This window comes from Solea senegalensis, linkage group LG12 (assembly GCF_019176455.1).
Source record: "Solea senegalensis isolate Sse05_10M linkage group LG12, IFAPA_SoseM_1, whole genome shotgun sequence".
In the NCBI taxonomy this organism is placed as follows: domain Eukaryota; kingdom Metazoa; phylum Chordata; class Actinopteri; order Pleuronectiformes; family Soleidae; genus Solea; species Solea senegalensis.
Genome location: NC_058032.1, coordinates 3,873,499 through 3,890,991, shown reverse-complemented (window position 1 = coordinate 3,890,991; position 17,493 = coordinate 3,873,499). Strand labels below are relative to the sequence as shown.

Below are 17,493 nucleotides of genomic sequence, written 5' to 3'. Positions count from 1 at the left end.
GAAGAATTAAATTGGCTTCACACTGACTAAAGATGTTTTTCTTGATAGTTGGTCGGGAAAAAGTGAAATTTGAGTAGTAGTAGTGTTCTGCATGCAACAAACAATTGATTGTATGGATGCATGTCCGCAGGTTTTAGGAGACAACTTTCTCAATTAAACCCACATGCCTGTAGTAATATACACAACAGCAATCAAGGAATGTTGGCAGAGAGTTGAGTCCCCCTAAAAACAACTTTATTAACAAAACAAATGATGTTCTGGGAAGTTGATTTGTGAGACTGACTCTCAAAAAGAATAATGGTGCACGTCATCACTGCACTTGCATAATTTATGTAATTTATACTCCTTATGAGCACTTTATTGGGTACACACTAGGTGGCAGGATTGGCACTCTGCTGTGCATTTATTTGCACTATTAGGTTGACGGATGAAACTGCTTCATTTTATTTTTTTAAACAATTTATAGAATTTCAAAGTTTTCTTATGTGTAAAATTAAATTAAGTACCTTTTTAAGGGCCATTTTATTTTCGCAGAAATGTAATCAAAAAAGAAAATGCATATATTTATAGGGCAATTTAACGGGTTGTCAGGGTTTGTTATTTTTATAATGAACACTGAAGTGAACCGTTGCTCCACGTGTTCATAAAGAAATAAATTCTTATTAATACATTATTATTATTATTATTATAACAGACTGTTCTGTCAATTCAGAAAGGAGCAACTACATTATTATTATCATAGTAACTTCGGCGTAGAGACCAGCCTCCAGCGCGATAAACTGCGTATGTGTGTGTATATGCCATCTTTTTTTGTGCCGGAGTGATTCATCATCGCGGTAGTAGAGGATCTTGGTGCAGCCAGCGCTCATGCCTGCTGTGCTCTGTGGCTCTGGGAGGAGGAGGATGGACGGTGTGTCGTTAGGGTGAGTTGAATTGGGGCATTATTTATTTTTATTTTAAATCTGTGATTCGGTTGGATAGCAGTGTAGGCCACATGGCTCGCTGACAATAAACCCACCACCGACAGTGACAAGAACACTTTTACCCCCGACCCTCGAACTCAAACTAGCCTTGTTGACCAATTAGCTTTGGTAGGTTAGCTAGCATCGGTGGGCTGCTGAAATCCAGACTCCAAATGTAAATGTGCGAACAGCCATTGGTGTCGCATCTTACAGACAATTAACTGTGTCCACACGAGGTTACGACTTATATATGAGCAGCGAATCGTGGCAGTTAATGGAATGCTATCATGTTATATGTCTGCCTCTTAGCAACGCTAAGAGGGAGCTAACCTGACAAATTGAACCGCAAATTCAAAACAAAACCATTTTTTTAAAACCTAACTCGGGTTATTTGTTTGCTCACTTGACACAAAGAAAGCCACTCTCTGAGACCCGTTTTGCTGTTATTTAGTTCACCCACCCTTGTTTTGTCCTCACTGCTGGCTCAACACAACATTCCCACCGGTCTTGTCAGTGCTGCATCATTATTTGTTCAATCTGTTGTTCTGTTCTCGTACTAATCTCATTATTACGAAAGTACAGATAGCATATAGTGGAGACAGTCAAACAAACACTAAGATGAAACTAAGCGTAGATTAGTGATACCTGCTCTTAGCTCAGTGTGGAACACATTTGATGATTAAAAAAAAAAGAAGGAAGATAATTATTATTATCATAATCGCTTAATCTGTTTTTTTATATGAATCGATTAGTTTGGTCCATAAGGTGTCAGATAATGTTAGAAACCAGAAAATACTCAAATATGGGAAGATGAAAAATCTGAGAGCTTGTTTAAAGAAAGCACTCAAACTCATCATTCGACTGTCAACATCAGTAACTAGTTGATTAATTGTTGCAGCCCTGCTTTCTAAGGGTTGTCTGACAGCCAGTGAACATTTTACAGCTATAGCTGAAATCAGGTCTTCTGCAACAGTTCTTTTGTTTTCTACTTCCCACATTCATGTCAAAACAATATCTCAATCATGTTCCAGTTGTCTGGTCTCTATCTACAGGCATACAGCTTACTGTACACTGTATGTAACACACTGACTCCACATGAACGCCTTATGTACCTGCACCACCACCTCAAAAACAGGGGTATAGATGTAGCGGTATTTACGGTCCAGCAACATTTCTGGTTCTCTGTTTCTGTTGTACAGTCATTCATGTTTTCAAATGCTAAAAGTGTCTTTGGAGGTTCTCTCTTGTCTTGCTCATTTTATCTTCAGGAGTCTAGATAAGGATGTATCTTAACTCCTGAAGTGAAAAATGTCCAAATGAATTAAAAGAGTGGACAAAATCCTTATTGTTACAGTACAAAGTTTAGGCTCTACAGCTACAGTTGACTTCCATGGCAACCAAAGCAGATTACTTTGAAGAAGTGAGGATTATGAAAGGAGACTGAACGGGTCAGTGGGGTTCGAATGTTTAGAAAAAGCAAAACACTTGCACACAGGGAAAACATCCAAACAGACAAACTTTAACACCTTGTCCTCTTTTAATAATCCAATAGATTAACCATTAGACTGTCTTGTAGTCTGTCTAACTGTTGGGTCCCCATCTATTTTCCATTGATGCAGACACTGCCTCTCATGTCTTACCAGTCTGGTGTCCACACCGGCCTCACCACGTCCAAGCTGCACCACGGACTCGGAGGAGGACATGGTGAATGGAGGGATGCACACCTTCAACCAGACTCATATGAGGAAAGCTTTCCAGCTGATGAATGAACTGAGGAGGTGTGTTACTGACAGCCAGGTTTTTCCCCTACAGAGAAGTTGAAGCCAGTATGTTCATGTCTTTGACACCAGTCGATTCTTAAACACAAGAGTTATCCATGGGTAATCTTTTCCCCACTGTGTAGTCTCTCAGTGATGAATATCAGGTCAGAGTTGAGTCAACAGTACTTGATTCACTTTTCTATGTTTAGGATTATTCCGTGTGTCTTTTGAAGACGCACAGGCATTTTATAGACTCATCATTAAAGAAATCTATATTATTGATGCTTAACAAAACTCAACATTACTTTACACTGTGGTGCTTGTTCGAATCAGATATATCCTCAAGCAAAGCAGTTGAGATGATACTCTTTTTGCAAAGTAGTGATACTGAGACTGTCCGTGTGTCCTTGGGCAAGACACTTGGACGCTCTAAACTGGAGTATGAGAGTGAATGGTTGTTTTTGGGCACAGTTGCTGGCTGCCAACTGCCTCTAGTGTCTGTCTTTGAAGACGTGTCCTTTTCCTTGCTTCTGTATGCATGTTTAGATTTAAATCCACATTCTAGCATAACTGTAAAGACATGCTAAGTGGGAAAAGTAAAAGTGTTCTTTCTTTCCACTTCACCCTTCAGTAAACAGATGCTGTGTGATGTCCAGCTGGTCGCAGGGAGCGTTGAAGTGCCAGCTCACAGGGTGGTCCTGGCCTCCTGCAGCCCCTATTTTTGTGCCATGTTCACAGGTGAACACACACGCTGCTGTCTGCTTGATATTGTGATATACGTGTTTGCGCGTGTGTGTGCGCGCGCTGTTCTGTGCTTCACTGTGTGTTTCTCTGTATGCAGGCGATATGAGTGAGAGCAAGGCCCATCAGGTGGAGATCAGAGCGGTTGACGGTCAGACGCTGAGAAAACTGGTAGATTACATCTACACGGCTGAGATTGAAGTCACAGAGGACAACGTCCAGGTGTGTGTGTTTGTTTGTGTTGGTGTTTACAAAGAGGATACGCAAGGAGGAAGGCAGTGCAAGTCAGTGGAAAGGTTTTCCTGTTTTTACTTCACTGTTATGGCTGCTTTTACCTTGTTTTCAAGTTTTTAGAGGCAGCGCACGGTTATTAAATGTCCTTGTTGTCGAGGAGGAAACGTCTTGCTGCTGTTGTCTTGACCTTTTTCTGGGCGGACCTTTGTTTTTGCTCACTGGTATGAGCTGTGTTTTAGTTGGAACTGGAACTATAAGAAACATGCTCGCAGAAATTGTGTGAGGGTTATATGAGGTCTCTGTTTTGAACAAGGAATTCTTGTTAAGTTGTATGTAGTAAGTAAGTAGAGTAGTTGTAGTCAAGTAGTAATAGTAATTACCATACTTTTTAAACCCGTTTTGCGGCACAATTTATTTAGAAGTCATACATGTTGGGTTATAATGGATGTTTAGATAAATGAGACACAGTGTGAGCATGGTTTTACTCTTTAAAAGGATTTGCTTGTAACCAGGGACGTCCTCTTTGAAGTCCTGATTACTGTAATTCTTTGTTTTTTCAGTAAAAGTTCAGAAAAGCCAGTATGAACCTGCCTGAGGAGCAGATGTTTACTACACGGGATGTAAAAGCTGGTAAAGGTTGTGAGCCGTGCTTTGCTGATTACTCACTGGACTGAGTGTGGACTTGTTTATGACTTTGTGGCATTAACTCGGGGTAACTGCATGGCTCTGCTGCAGGGTTGAAGAAATGCACTGGGATCAAGCTGCAGTCTGGATACTTCCTCCGATTATTAGCACAGGAAGTGTGCGTGGAGAGAGACAGGAAATCCTCCCACTGTTAGCAGCGTGCCTGCCTGATTGGTTCACTTACATACACGTGATGTGCATGTAAGGGCTCGTATTCAGTAATAGCAAATTCTTCTGACTGTTTTCACTGTAAAATATACACTCACTGACCCCTTTAGTGTATCATTAATCCACCCTGATAATGTGCCATGTGCACACTAAGAATGGGCAGCAAACAATTGTGCAGAATTTAATGTATAGCGTAAGATGCTGTTAGAGTAAAGATAGGCCACATCTTTACTCCGTTTCACAGATTTAGCAACATTTATTGGTAAAGCTCTTTGTTACCACCTTAACTTTAAAGTATGCTGGAGAGCAGTCCTGTAATATCACTGTACTTCTGTATGAGTGACAATAAAGGCCGATTCCGAATTTGTCAGCGTGACGCTAGTTTAAAGATATTCCAATATTTACCTGACAATTACCTTTATGGATACACGTCGACATAATGTGTCAGCATTTTACAGCTGTAGCAATTAATGCATGAATCAATTACTAAATTAATTGACCCTTATTTTGACAGTCAGTTTGAGTGTTGTTGTTTTTTCTTATAGCAATTTCTCAGATTTTTCAACTTCTTAAATTGGAATATTTTCTTGTTTTTGCGTCTTTTGAACCAAACAAAAACGGAAAAAGAATATATTTGGTTTAGCAAACATCATTTACGTATTTTTTTTCCGTTTTTGTTTGATCAATCAAGGAAATAATCAACGCATCAGTCTATAATGGGCGTCATTTGTTGCAGCTCAGTGGTCAGTTTCATACAATATCTCATGTTATCAACTATTTAGGCTAATTTCTCATTTAGTGTCATTTAGAAGTAGTTCTTTTTGCACACGTACACCAACTAGTGATGGTGAATTTAACCCATCCTTTTTACACACGAGTAGTGAACACACACAAGCCTGGGAGCAATTTGAACCGGAAACCAAGTTACAAGCCCAATATCGACCAACTTTTTTAAAAGGTCTTTAAGGACCAAACAGCTAATTGACCAGTAGAGAAAATAACCCAAAGATGAATCATTATGTGAACTAATGTACTTGGAGCTGCCCACAGGTCTTCAGATCATCCAAAACCCACGTTAATGCCACAAATCAGTGTATTAACAGTGCAAACGTGTGTCTCCTCTGCAGGTCCTGCTGCCTGCAGCGAGTCTCCTGCAGCTGATGGATGTTCGTCAGGTCTGCTGCGAGTTCCTTCAGTCTCAGCTTCACCCCACCAACTGTCTGGGCATCAGAGCATTTGCTGACCTGCACACATGCACACAGCTTCTCAGTCAGGCCCACGCATATGCTGGTAAGCTTCTCGCTGTTGACATCGCTGACCCTGAGTCATCTTTGCCACTGTGCTTGTGTGCAGCAGGTGCTGGCTCTCTTATGTAAAAGCCCATTTCACCAGCCCTGAAAAAGGTTGAACTATATGAGAACTACAGAGAATATTTTGAAATGTAATGATGAAAGGGAAGATCCTAGTTTGTGTTTTGTTTAACTCTTCATGTTTGTGTTCTCTTAGAGCAGCATTTCACAGAGGTGGTGCAGGGGGAGGAGTTTCTGGGCCTTACTCTGCAGCAAGTGTGCAGCCTCATCTCCAGTGACAAACTCACAGTCTCCACGGAGGAAAAGGTCAGATAGCACAATGCAGATACACACACACACACACTCTTTGATAACAAAACAAATTCCATGAGGGTGGAAGTATGTGAGAATTGTGTGCATCAGGGGGTTTTCCTGGAGCACGAAAAAACTCAAGGTACTTTGGAATCAAGAGCTGTCCTCTTAATAGTCGATGCGCCAGTCAAGAATATTCCAAGTAAATTTGCATTTTCTTAGCTGACTCATTTCCACTTCCTCTCAGTGCACGGGGCAATGCAGGAACAACAGTTTGGCAAGCATGAACTTAGCAGATTGAAACTTTGTCCTAAAATGACCAACTCCAACTAATGGAAGAGAAAAAAGGGCAGCACAACGCCAGACTGTGTGATACTCTCCGCTTTAGTGTCTGTCTGGCAGCGCTGAAGAGAAACTCCTCTGCACTGTAGGATTTTATAGCTCAGCTGTGACAAAGGGGCCAACTTGTTCTCTCGCTGACTGTTTGGAGATGTGGGAGTTTGAACATCCCTGGTTTTAAACAAAGACATAAAACACAAGTTCTTAGTGGGGGTGTAATGGTTCTGTGTTTGGATCTGTGAGGGCTGGGATTCAACCGTTCTCTTCACCCAGTAACACTAGTGGGTGGGTCAAAATGTCGATTTGGTGATATATCGTTGTCTTTCCTCGTGCAATGCGATAATCAATACGCCAGGGCAAATATCGATAATTTAATGAATAAATTAAGGCACACTAGAGTAAACAAGCCCTGCCGGTTTCACTCACTGGGCGTCGCTACTTTGCGTCTCCTCGCAGCGGTGCTGCTCAAATGAATGAGGGAACCTTGGGCAGAAGTTACCCGGCCAAAGAAGAGGGGAGTTCACAGCGGGAAAATGGCAGAGAAAGCTACGTTAAAGGGCTGCTTCACCCATTTTTTCCACTTGGTCAAATGAAGAGTAAAGTTAAAACATTTGAGATGATGCGGTTTGATTAAATTTAAAGTTTTTTATTATTTATTTTAGTTTTTCCGATCTTCCACTGTCTGATGATCAAATAAATCTGGAATTGTGAAAAAAAAAGAGAAAAAAAGAGAAAAAATACCCCATCCACATTCATTACACAGTCTTTTTGCACTTTGTGCACATTGATGTTGAATAAATGTATGCTGTATGATTGACTTGTAGTATATTATCACAGAATCATTGTTGTGATATTTAATCTTTTTGTGGATCATGCATCGTGTATCATATACAATAGTACAAAAACTTTATCTGTTTGGATCACAACTCGATTAAAACATGAAAAAACAAAAAAAGATTTTTACCGTGATCTATAGAAGTGTGGTGTGGGCAGTTTCAGTTTATCAGTCGGCTCGTTCAAACCCTATGACGCCTTTATCTATCATCGTCCATGTGCCTTTGTGCACAACAGGAGCCGCACTCTGGCCCTTGTTTGCTTCTTCTCCACAGGCCAACAGGAAAGAATCAAGTGTGAATGTGTGCAAATCGATGAATTTGAAGCAGCAGCTCAGTGACAAGGCGTGGTGTCTTCACCAGAGCCTGTTTCAGACAGAAAGGGCTGTTTAATGCTGACATCCAGCTGGGAGTGAAGTACCAGCAATCCATACTGGTATTTCACTATGAAAGCACAGTATCTACTGCCGTGATGCATTTCACACTGGCCCCTTGATTGTCAAGCTTGTGAGAAGCGCAGTGTCCACAGGGATTTGTGGGTGCTTAGAACATGTAAATGGATGTGCAGCGTCTGAAACCCCCTCCCCACTCACACCTTTTCAATCCCAGAAAGACAACTTTCCAAACCTATCAGCCGAGCCCGATGTCGTGTGTTGTGATTGACCTGATGTGCTTTGATGAGCAAATTTAAGCTGAAATGTAAAACTTCAATCTTTATTTCACTCTGTTTTATCCCGAAAGGCCAACACGTTCACAAAAAATACCAAAAACAGAACTCTAATGTTGATGAGTCACTGCATATCTAGGTCAAAGGAAAGGAACGTTACCTAACTTTCCTACCTAAAATTCACTCTCTTTAAAGCGTTGTCTCTTAAATATGTACCACATACACTGTGTGTGTGTGTGCGTGTGCGTGTGCGTATGTGTGTTGTACCATTAGCCTCTTGTCCTCACTGCTCACTCATGGCTCTCTTTGTTTCCTTAGGTATTTGAGGCTATGATTTCTTGGATCAAACATGATAAACCAGCTCGTCTAGAGTTTATGCCCAAACTCATGGAGCATGTCAGACTTCCTCTGCTGTCCAGGGATTACTTAGTGCAGGTAAACTAATCATTTATAATCTGCCTTTGCTGAATTCTTCTCCATTTCTGTGCACGTTACTAACACAAAGTTGTAACTAGTGTTAGTATCAGCAAGTGTGTTTGCTTTGCAGGTTTTAGACATTGTTCACTAACAACCATATCCGAAGGCAGTATAACATTTTTATATAGTCTGGATAAATAAAATATACAGAGAAATGCACAGCCATAATCCGGTCGTAGCAGCTGCAAAACTCCAATTCCTGTTCCTCAAAGACCCCGATCTGTGGACACGAACTTCAGTCTTGTGTTTGTTCGTACAGTACACAATCTTTATACCCCTCCTGTCCACTCGGACTGTTTTTACAGTTGTATTGTTATTTTAGATGAAATGAAACGTCTCCCTGTTTCAGATCGTGGAGGAAGAGGCTTTGATAAAGAACAACAACACCTGCAAAGATTTTCTGATCGAAGCAATGAAGTATCACCTGCTGCCAGCAGACCAGCGGCACCTCATCAAAACAGACCGGACCCGACCAAGAACACCCATCAGCATCCCCAAGGTAAACTAATGACCCTTTTCCACGATGGTTTAGGTTGCATCTCCACTACAAAAAAAAGTACCTACTCTACATGGGTGGAGTCATCACTGCACGGCTGCGTGAAACTGCAGTGAATGTGTTTTACAAGTCTCCCACACACACACACACACACACACAAAGAGTGTAAATATGTCAGACTCCTCTGTTAAATAATGAGATTTTAGACATTTCCCTGGTAATTGTTTGAGATTAACCCACGCTTTTAGGATTGTTAAGTCTTTTGTGTCGGACGTGTCCTGAGCACAAACTCTGTGCTTGGAACCTCGCCAGAGCAGGTAGTGGAAACGCATCTTAACTGTGCCGGTGGAAATATGCCATAACACGCGCTGCTCACTACCAAACATCACTACTACAACTACTCTTTGGTAAACACATTTAAAACTGTATCCTCCTGACATGTACTTGTGTGTGTTTTTACAGGTGATGATTGTCGTCGGCGGTCAGGCTCCTAAGGCAATTCGCAGTGTGGAATGTTACGACTTCCAAGATGATCGCTGGTACCAAGTTGCCGACCTTCCTTCAAGACGCTGCCGTGCAGGTGAGCAGCACGACTTTGCACTATGTCTACACCGGGGGTCGCCGACATATTTGAGACTGAACGTTTCCTGAAGGGTAGAGAATAACATGGAGGAGGGCTACCATATTAACATATTACCATTTAATTTTAATTAATATCGTACACATTATTTCAGTGCTTATTCATAACGAATAATGCATTTGACTTTTGTCTTTTCAAAATGTGACTCACAGTTAGTTTAGCAGACAACAGCAGCATAAACATCATTCTCTCAGACATGCACACACCTGTCTGTGTGTATCTGTCCAGCTGGGTCAAATCTCCATCAGTCCTGTCATGTCATCCCTCTACTGTTCCAGGTGTCGTGTCCATGGTGGGCAGCGTGTATGCAGTCGGCGGCTTCAACAGTTCGTTGCGAGAGCGGACGGTGGATGTGTACGACGGCGGCAGAGACCAGTGGACTGCTGCGGCGAGCATGCAGGAGAGACGCAGTACGCTAGGAGCCGCTGTGCTCGGGGATTTACTGTACGCTGTGGGCGGCTTTAACGGAAGTATAGGTAAACGCTGACACCCACACCGTCGCATACATATTATATGATGTGCCTCAACTGTCATTTCAGGCCTTTCTTGTATCGTATTACATTTTTTTAATCATATGATCTTGCTAAAAGTCCACGGTGCAACATGTAGGAGACACAAATTGAATATGTTACCGCCTTAGGGACGATTGTCACATTTTTCACAGCTTTTCATTCTTTGTTTTTTGATCATTTTGGCTCTGTTCATGCATATGGCATGAAGTTTGGCAAGATTGTGTATCTTTATTTGATCTAAAAAATGTGCCATTGAAACCCATTCAAACTGCACTTCCTTTCGCAAGCATTATACACACATTTTATTATTGCTATGGAATTGACTTTGCATGTAGTATATTGAAATAAAAAAATCATATTTTGTTTTGTCATCTGAAAACATGGTGGCATCATGGCAAAAAAACATGGCATTTAAAGGGTTAATTTGAAAAAATTAATTCTTATTTGATATCAATAATTAGGTCAGGTGTAGGTGAAAAAAAATCAGCAAAATGAAGATGGAATATAATTATGTATAATATGTTTTTATAGCTTGCCTTTTTTTTAAAAGAAACGGGTGTGACTAATTTTAGACCTGGGCCTAAGGGTTCAGCCTTAAGGGTTTGTTTCAGTGTATAATCACTTAAATAAAAACAGCCCTGACGGACAAACCAGCTAGAGTGTGCATACTATGCAAACAAAGAATGACGACATCCTCTCTGGTATGCGAAGGCCATATTTTCAGGTCAATGTGTTGAACAACACAAACAAAATAATGAATGGAGGAAACTACAAGTTGTTATTTGATTGTATGATTTGATTCTATTCAGTTACTATTAAAAGTGTGGGGACGTGCATCACAGAATGTTTTTCCAGCTGTAGAAAGAAATCGAAATTTTAATTGTTTTCCCCTTGTGTCAAAAAATATGATTTGAATGAATTTCTAGTAGTAGATGGACCATTTTTAAATCTTTTTGTGTAGTAAACGAATTGGAGATTGAATATCTGTGAGCACAGCAGTGAAGATGAAGACTCTGTCAACTAAGAAAAATACCGACAGGCATTCTCCGTCTGACTCGGCCTTATTACGCGACTGTTCCCTCTTTTACTCATCTCCACTTGGGAGTGAGCAGATGTCACAGCTCACAGTAGCGCAACTGTCTACTACAGTGTTGACAGTAAACACAAAGAACAGGGCAGACACACACACAGTGTAATATGTTTCTAACTTATTCATGTTGCGCTGTAATTTTGTTTGCGTCTCGTTCAGGTTTGTCCACAGTCGAATCCTACAACTATAAAACCAACGAGTGGACGTACGTAGCCTCCATGAACACCCGACGCAGCAGTGTCGGTGTAGGCGTGGTCGATGGTAAGAGTGACGTGTGTGTGTGTGACCTGATAAACTCCTATACTTTAACATGACCTGTTGTAATCTGGGGTGTTTGTTTGTTAAATTTGTGAACTTGACTCTTGAAAATTAAGTATTCAACTGTGTGTGTTTGTAGGTAAGTTGTATTCAGTAGGAGGCTATGATGGAGCGTCCCGTCAGTGTCTCAGTACAGTGGAGGAGTACGACCCCGTCAAGGACCAGTGGTGCTACGTAGCTGACATGAGCACACGACGTAGTGGAGCAGGTACACACACACACACACACGTTAACCCTCTTATGACATTACATTACATTACATTACATGTCATTTAGCAGACGCTTTTATCCAAAGCGACTTACAATGGAATTGAGTACAAGTCGAACTTGCGACCATTGTGACCATGATGTCTTTCACACACAGGGTACTTGGTCATAACCACTGAGCCACTCCACCCCCATTATGAGCGCCTGGATTTATTTTGATTTTATGGCTGTAGAATTGTCAAAAAGTGTTCAATGAGTGAGTGCTTCTGCCCCGTTCTTCCAAGATAACCATTACGGTACTGAGAAGCTGACGTCACAAATGTGCGACACGTTGGTGAATCTTTTCTGTGATTGGACGTATCCATCCATCCATTCATCTTCTACTGCTGTATCCTCCACATGAGAGGGGGTGCTGTGGCAATCTCAGCTGTTAGCGCGAAAGGTCGGGGTCACACCCTGGACAGATTGCAAGTCCATAGTTTTGGAATTGTCTGGATATCACAAATGGTCTCGGAGTTACGGTAATGAGAAGTGTGCGACGGCAACGACAGGATGGTAACGGAAGTGTTCAAAAATCACAGATGCATGGTTCTATTGTTGTGATGACACAAATAAATTCTCTCACCCCACATCTTCACCTTAAAGGTCCAGTGTGTAACGTTTAGGAAGGGTTTATTTGCTGAAAAGTAATATACTACTCATAAGTGTGTAACATAAAAGTCGTTTTGGTTTTCATAGCTGTAGAATAATCCTTTTACAAATGGAAAACTGCACCCAGAGCATGCGTTTTGCTTTTTTCTTTCCAAATTAAACAACACGTGGGGGTAACATTTAAAGATAGGGGTAAGAAATCTACAGTTGCACCAGTAGATGTCACTATTTCTCACATACTGGACCTTTTACCTTCTTAAGTAAATCTTTCAAAAAACAGTTTGCAGTTGTGAGGACTGGCAAAAATGTCGTCCCAACGATGGTTTGAGCTAAGAATCTGCCCTGAATCGTACAAAGACACACATGTACTGCACAGTAGGGACAGAAACATTTAACACACATTTCTTGTGTCATTGTCTACATTCAACAGCAAATTTACACTTACAATGATACTTAAATTCATAGTGTACTGTAGCAATTCTGTTAGTTTGTGCGTTGTCTGACAGGGTTACAGTTTTACTGTTGGGGTAACAGTGCCACCTGGTGGGTGGCCTGTAATTGTACAAAACGTGTTTTCTTTTAATAAAATGAACTATATTTGCACAAACATACAACTTGATCTCACCATCTCACACTGGTATACTGGTCCTCATTCATTCATCTCCTGGTGTGTTTGTGCAGGTGTGGGTGTGTTGTGCGGTCAGCTGTATGCAGCAGGAGGACACGATGGACCTCTAGTGAGGAAGAGTGTCGAGGTTTACGACCCACAGACCAACACATGGAAACTTGTCTGTGACATGAACATGTGTAGGAGGAATGCAGGTGAGATTACACCCACTGACGCGCATCATCATCCAGTGAATCCATTCTAGGATTATTTTCAGTTTATTATTGTCTCGATTAATCGTGTTTCCCAAACCTCCAAATGATGACGTCCTCAAATGTTAAAGAGATTCAATTTGAGTGATTTGTTTGTTAAAAACTGATGAGTCAGTTATCAAAAATAATAGACAATTAATTTAATTCTCAATTAATAGTTGGAGCCGTAATGAAATGGCAAAATAAGTCTTTTTTCTTTTTAAGTCACTGATTTTATAACTCAAATGAGAAGTTGAAGCTGTAGCATGTTCTCTATTCAAACAGCAATCACCCCCTGGTGGCGATCTGCTACTTCTATTATATTTCCTGGGCTTTACTTACTTAACTGTCTCTCCTCCAGGTGTTTGTGCCATTAATGGACTGCTGTACGTGATTGGGGGAGATGACGGCTCGTGTAACCTCTCCTCAGTAGAGTTTTACAACCCTGCCATTGATAAGTGGAGTCTCATTCCCACCAATATGAGCAACGGACGAAGCTACGCAGGTACGTCTCAGGCTACATCCATGTAACGCAGTTTATATTTAAAAACAAAAAAAAAACAGGGTAGTGTTTTTCTTCTGGACTGGCAACGAACTGTGACTTTTAGAGCAGATAACAGTTACTCTACTTTACTTATTTTATTTCTTCTTATTGACCACAAATCAACTATGAGCTCTGGATGAAAAGCTTCATTTACACTCGATTTCAGAACAGACCAGAACAGAAATCCTTTCAGGTCTTTTCCAACAGGACAATATGTCAGTTTTTTCCATTTGTTGATAGAGGACAATGTGCGATTGACAGCTGGTATCATCCAGTAGGAGCCTGGTTACAGGTGAAGTCTGTGATTTTCCAGTTTCAAAAACTGACATGGTGTTGGTCAAATTGTGAATCTCGATGCTTCAGATTCTAAGATAATGCCGTTTTTAATTGAAAAACATGCCAGTTTTCTGTCCACATCGGGAGTGTCAAACTCAAATGACCCAGTAAGGGTTTGGCAATATCAGTTTCAGATTAAAACACAATAATATCACAATAAATAAAAGATATTCATGATGATATTAAGTAAATAAGTTAAGTAAAAGTGCTTGTTTTGATATGGGATAATGTGCACTTCACAATAAAAGCATTTGTATGATGCAAAATAAATCAGTATATTGACTGATCTGCACATAAGCGACCTGGCCAGAAAACATCAACACGTGACAACCTGCTGGCACAAAGCTGCTTTAACTAGTATTACATTCTGTCTAAATTCTATCAGCAGCTGTGCCTCAGACACACACACTGTGTCTGAAAGGAAGCCGTGACATGATATTAAGTGACGGGCAGCATGTGGCCCGAGGACCGCCAGTTTGACACCTCTGGTCTCTCTCTGTCTCACTCTCTCTTTCAGGGGTTGCAGTGATTGACAAGCCGTTATGACTGCAGGCGTCGCAGAGCCTCAGCTTTGCATCTACATCGAGTGACTCACAGGAGAAGTAATAAACTCCACGCTCTCAATCCTCAGCTCACAGATGGACCGTGACGAGGGGGCAGGGGGGAGGGCGGAGGGGCATATGGCGCTCACCCACGACCCAATTCTGGTGCCCCCCCACGAGCCACTTCCTTTACAGACCCTCGAGATCTCTTCTGCTGCACTAGATACAAGAAGCAATAGCTGCAGGAGAGCAGGTTTAAAGTGACATTGTCTTAGTGAGAAGTTGTTTTATTTTTTGGGGTTTTTTTTGTCTTCACATGCCAAGCACATAAGCAGCTGTATCAGCTGATAGAAGACTTCCACGCTGACTTTAGTGAAGAGCTTCACCTGTGATGGACTGCTTTATAACACCAGCTCAGTCACATGACTGCACAACCATCGCGGTTTGTTACGTTTCAGGAAGACTATCCTGGAAGTGAGCCAATTTTTTTTTTTTTAATATGCATATATGTGATGAGACTTTGAACCGTTGCTACAATATAAAGAGAGAGTCTGAGAAAAGCACCAAGCAAACTGAGTGCTGTGCCGACCGTTCTCAACCCAAGGACCTAGAGAGCTGCAAGATCTTTTAAAGAATGTTGAAAGCATATCTTATATGCAAAGTTAATGTCATATTTAATCTTTTTTGGGATTGTCTTCAGAGTCTGAAAAGTCATTTCTGCGGCTTCAGAGATCCCAGACTGGACCTGGATCAAAGCAGACGGGAGTCGCGGTGCCTTCAAACGGGACTCGGGGAACACATGACAAATTTATTGACCAACTCCATACGACTAAAATGGCAATATATTACTTTTTTCATTAACTTTCTGCCACATACAATTCTGAACTCCTCCGCTCTCCCCCTCTCTTTTCAGTCAGCTACGGTGGCCCGCGCACACCATGAAGGACGTAAACGCACTTTTCTCACAACGTTCTCCTCGCTTGCAAGCGACCGCTAACGGTTAACGCTTGCCAATCATGACAAGTTGCGTTCCATTCAGAACTTGTGAGTCGTTACAGTTTCCGACAAAGTTAATGTGAAACATATAAGTGTAAGTAACGGTAAAAGTAGCCGAGTGTCGGGGTCTTCCGACGACAACTGGAACGCGCACCATAAACACACTCAAACCGGTCAAAAACCCTTGCAAACTTGGGATTAGATTAGAGGTTTTTTGACCTGTGGGAACGTCTTATTAGACCAGAGTGGACTCACAGACATGGATGTTGGCCTTTATGCTCAGTGAGCCATACATTGAGATGCACAAATCCCTTTAAACACCCTAAAATGTGACTGGGCTCGTGAAAAAAACAAAACAAAACACAGTAAAAACTCGACTCCTGTTTGAAGGCACCACTTATTGTTGGTGATCACACTACTGATGCACTCAACACTTGCACTGACTGATGTGGACTCACTCATTCACTCACTCACTCACTCACTCTCTCTGACTGAGGAGGAACTGGAAAACTGACCTGCTGACAGATTTGTTCTCGTTTAAAGTCGACGCTTTCATCAGAGATTGTAAAAGAAATGTGCCAGTTGTTATGATCAGAATCAGTAAAGTTTGTTTTTTTTAAATCACTGTTTCTGCTCTGTAGAAATTATATTGTAAGAAAAAAACTGCAGATTGAAGATTTTGTATTTATTATTTGGTTCCAGTTGCTTCGTTCTTTTTTTAATGTTATTTCATTTTCTCCTCCAGATAACGTCACATTCGTTCAAATGACGTTGGGATTCTTTTAGATGTAGCGTATGCCGCAGACTGATTGGTGCTATAGCTTTAATTCTGTGAAGAAAAGACATTTTACTGAAGTTGTTGGATGGAGTTATTTTTTTCTTTTTTCTCAGCCAATATTTGTCTTCAATCTTCCAGAAAAATCACAAAACAATGACAACAACCTGCTGCCAGTTTCAAAGCCCCCTCAACAAAGCAGTATATTAAACCCTTTATAGATTATACTGTTGTTTTTGTGTCAATTTACGGGCCGCGTGTGCTGTTTTGTTCAAAAAAGAAGGTATATTTCAGTTTTAAAAAAAAGTAAAAAAGATCATGGATTTATCCTCAGTATGGCTTGTGTCTTAAATAATGTTATTTTATTAAAATTCACAGTCAAATTCTGTGTTTCTAACACGGGCCACCAATTGCTGATCACTGTTCTACATGGTGTTTTGACTGTGTATAAAAATGTGTAACTACGCCTTTAAACCACTCTTGTGGGCGTGGTCTCTGACGTGTGATTGACAGGTTCATCACAGTAACGAGCAACTCGCCCGGTTTGTTTGTTTTTTTCGAGCTTTGGTTCGAGGGATAAACCTGTTTTTTTTTAGATTGTCAGTTGACTTAAAACATTTTATATATCATTTCAGCACGAGAAAGAAGTTTTTTGTAAATGAAATGAAAATCTTTCGGGAATAATTCAACAGAACCGTGGACGACGTGGAGCAACGGCAGCAGCGGGTGAGTTTCAACTCATTAAACTCGTTAAATTAAGATTGTAGTTTTTTTTTTAGTTTAAATCAGGTTTGATCAAGTGTTTGCGTTTGAGGAGTCACTTTTCCTCCGTCTTTTAATTTATAATATATTAATATTTACAACAGGGTTGTACTTTCTGTAACTATTATAATGTCCACTGGAGGGCGACACCCACCTACAACTGGTTTCCTGTTTCCAAACGGTAGAAATATTCATTTATATTGATGTCATAACGCAGCTTACGTATATATGAATATATATATATATGTGTATATATGTATATGTGTGTGCGTATATATATATATACCCTATAAATTACAT

General features: G+C 40.9%; 1 protein-coding gene across 2 annotated transcripts; it reads left to right on the top strand.

Moving 5' to 3' along the window:
- The first annotated feature begins 838 nt into the window (after positions 1 to 838).
- Positions 839 to 16,764, top strand: klhl3 (kelch-like family member 3). Of its 2 annotated transcripts, none has more exons than XM_044040823.1 (15): positions 839 to 923; positions 2,606 to 2,740; positions 3,354 to 3,460; positions 3,564 to 3,685; positions 5,677 to 5,839; positions 6,056 to 6,165; positions 8,308 to 8,424; positions 8,816 to 8,965; positions 9,425 to 9,542; positions 9,881 to 10,078; positions 11,364 to 11,465; positions 11,602 to 11,730; positions 13,062 to 13,202; positions 13,600 to 13,743; positions 14,636 to 16,764. In XM_044040823.1, exons 1-15 carry the CDS (start codon positions 868 to 870, stop codon positions 14,662 to 14,664), a joined length of 1,821 nt encoding a protein of 606 aa, XP_043896758.1. In that variant the 5' UTR covers positions 839 to 867; the 3' UTR covers positions 14,665 to 16,764. The 2 variants fall into 2 exon arrangements, with proteins under 2 accessions (XP_043896758.1, XP_043896757.1); XM_044040822.1 differs by having other exon boundaries at positions 2,582 to 2,740.
- Positions 16,765 to 17,493: the final 729 nt, after the last annotated feature.

Coding starts and splice junctions, on each gene's coding strand:
- klhl3 (XM_044040822.1), top strand. CDS start 868: ATGCCTGCTGTGCTCTGTGGCTCTGGGAGGAGGAGGATGGACGGTGTG. Junction 924..2,581: donor ATGGACGGTGTGTCGTTAGG/GTGAGTTGAATT, acceptor CCATTGATGCAG/ACACTGCCTCTCATGTCTTA. Junction 6,166..8,307: donor CAGTCTCCACGGAGGAAAAG/GTCAGATAGCAC, acceptor TTGTTTCCTTAG/GTATTTGAGGCTATGATTTC.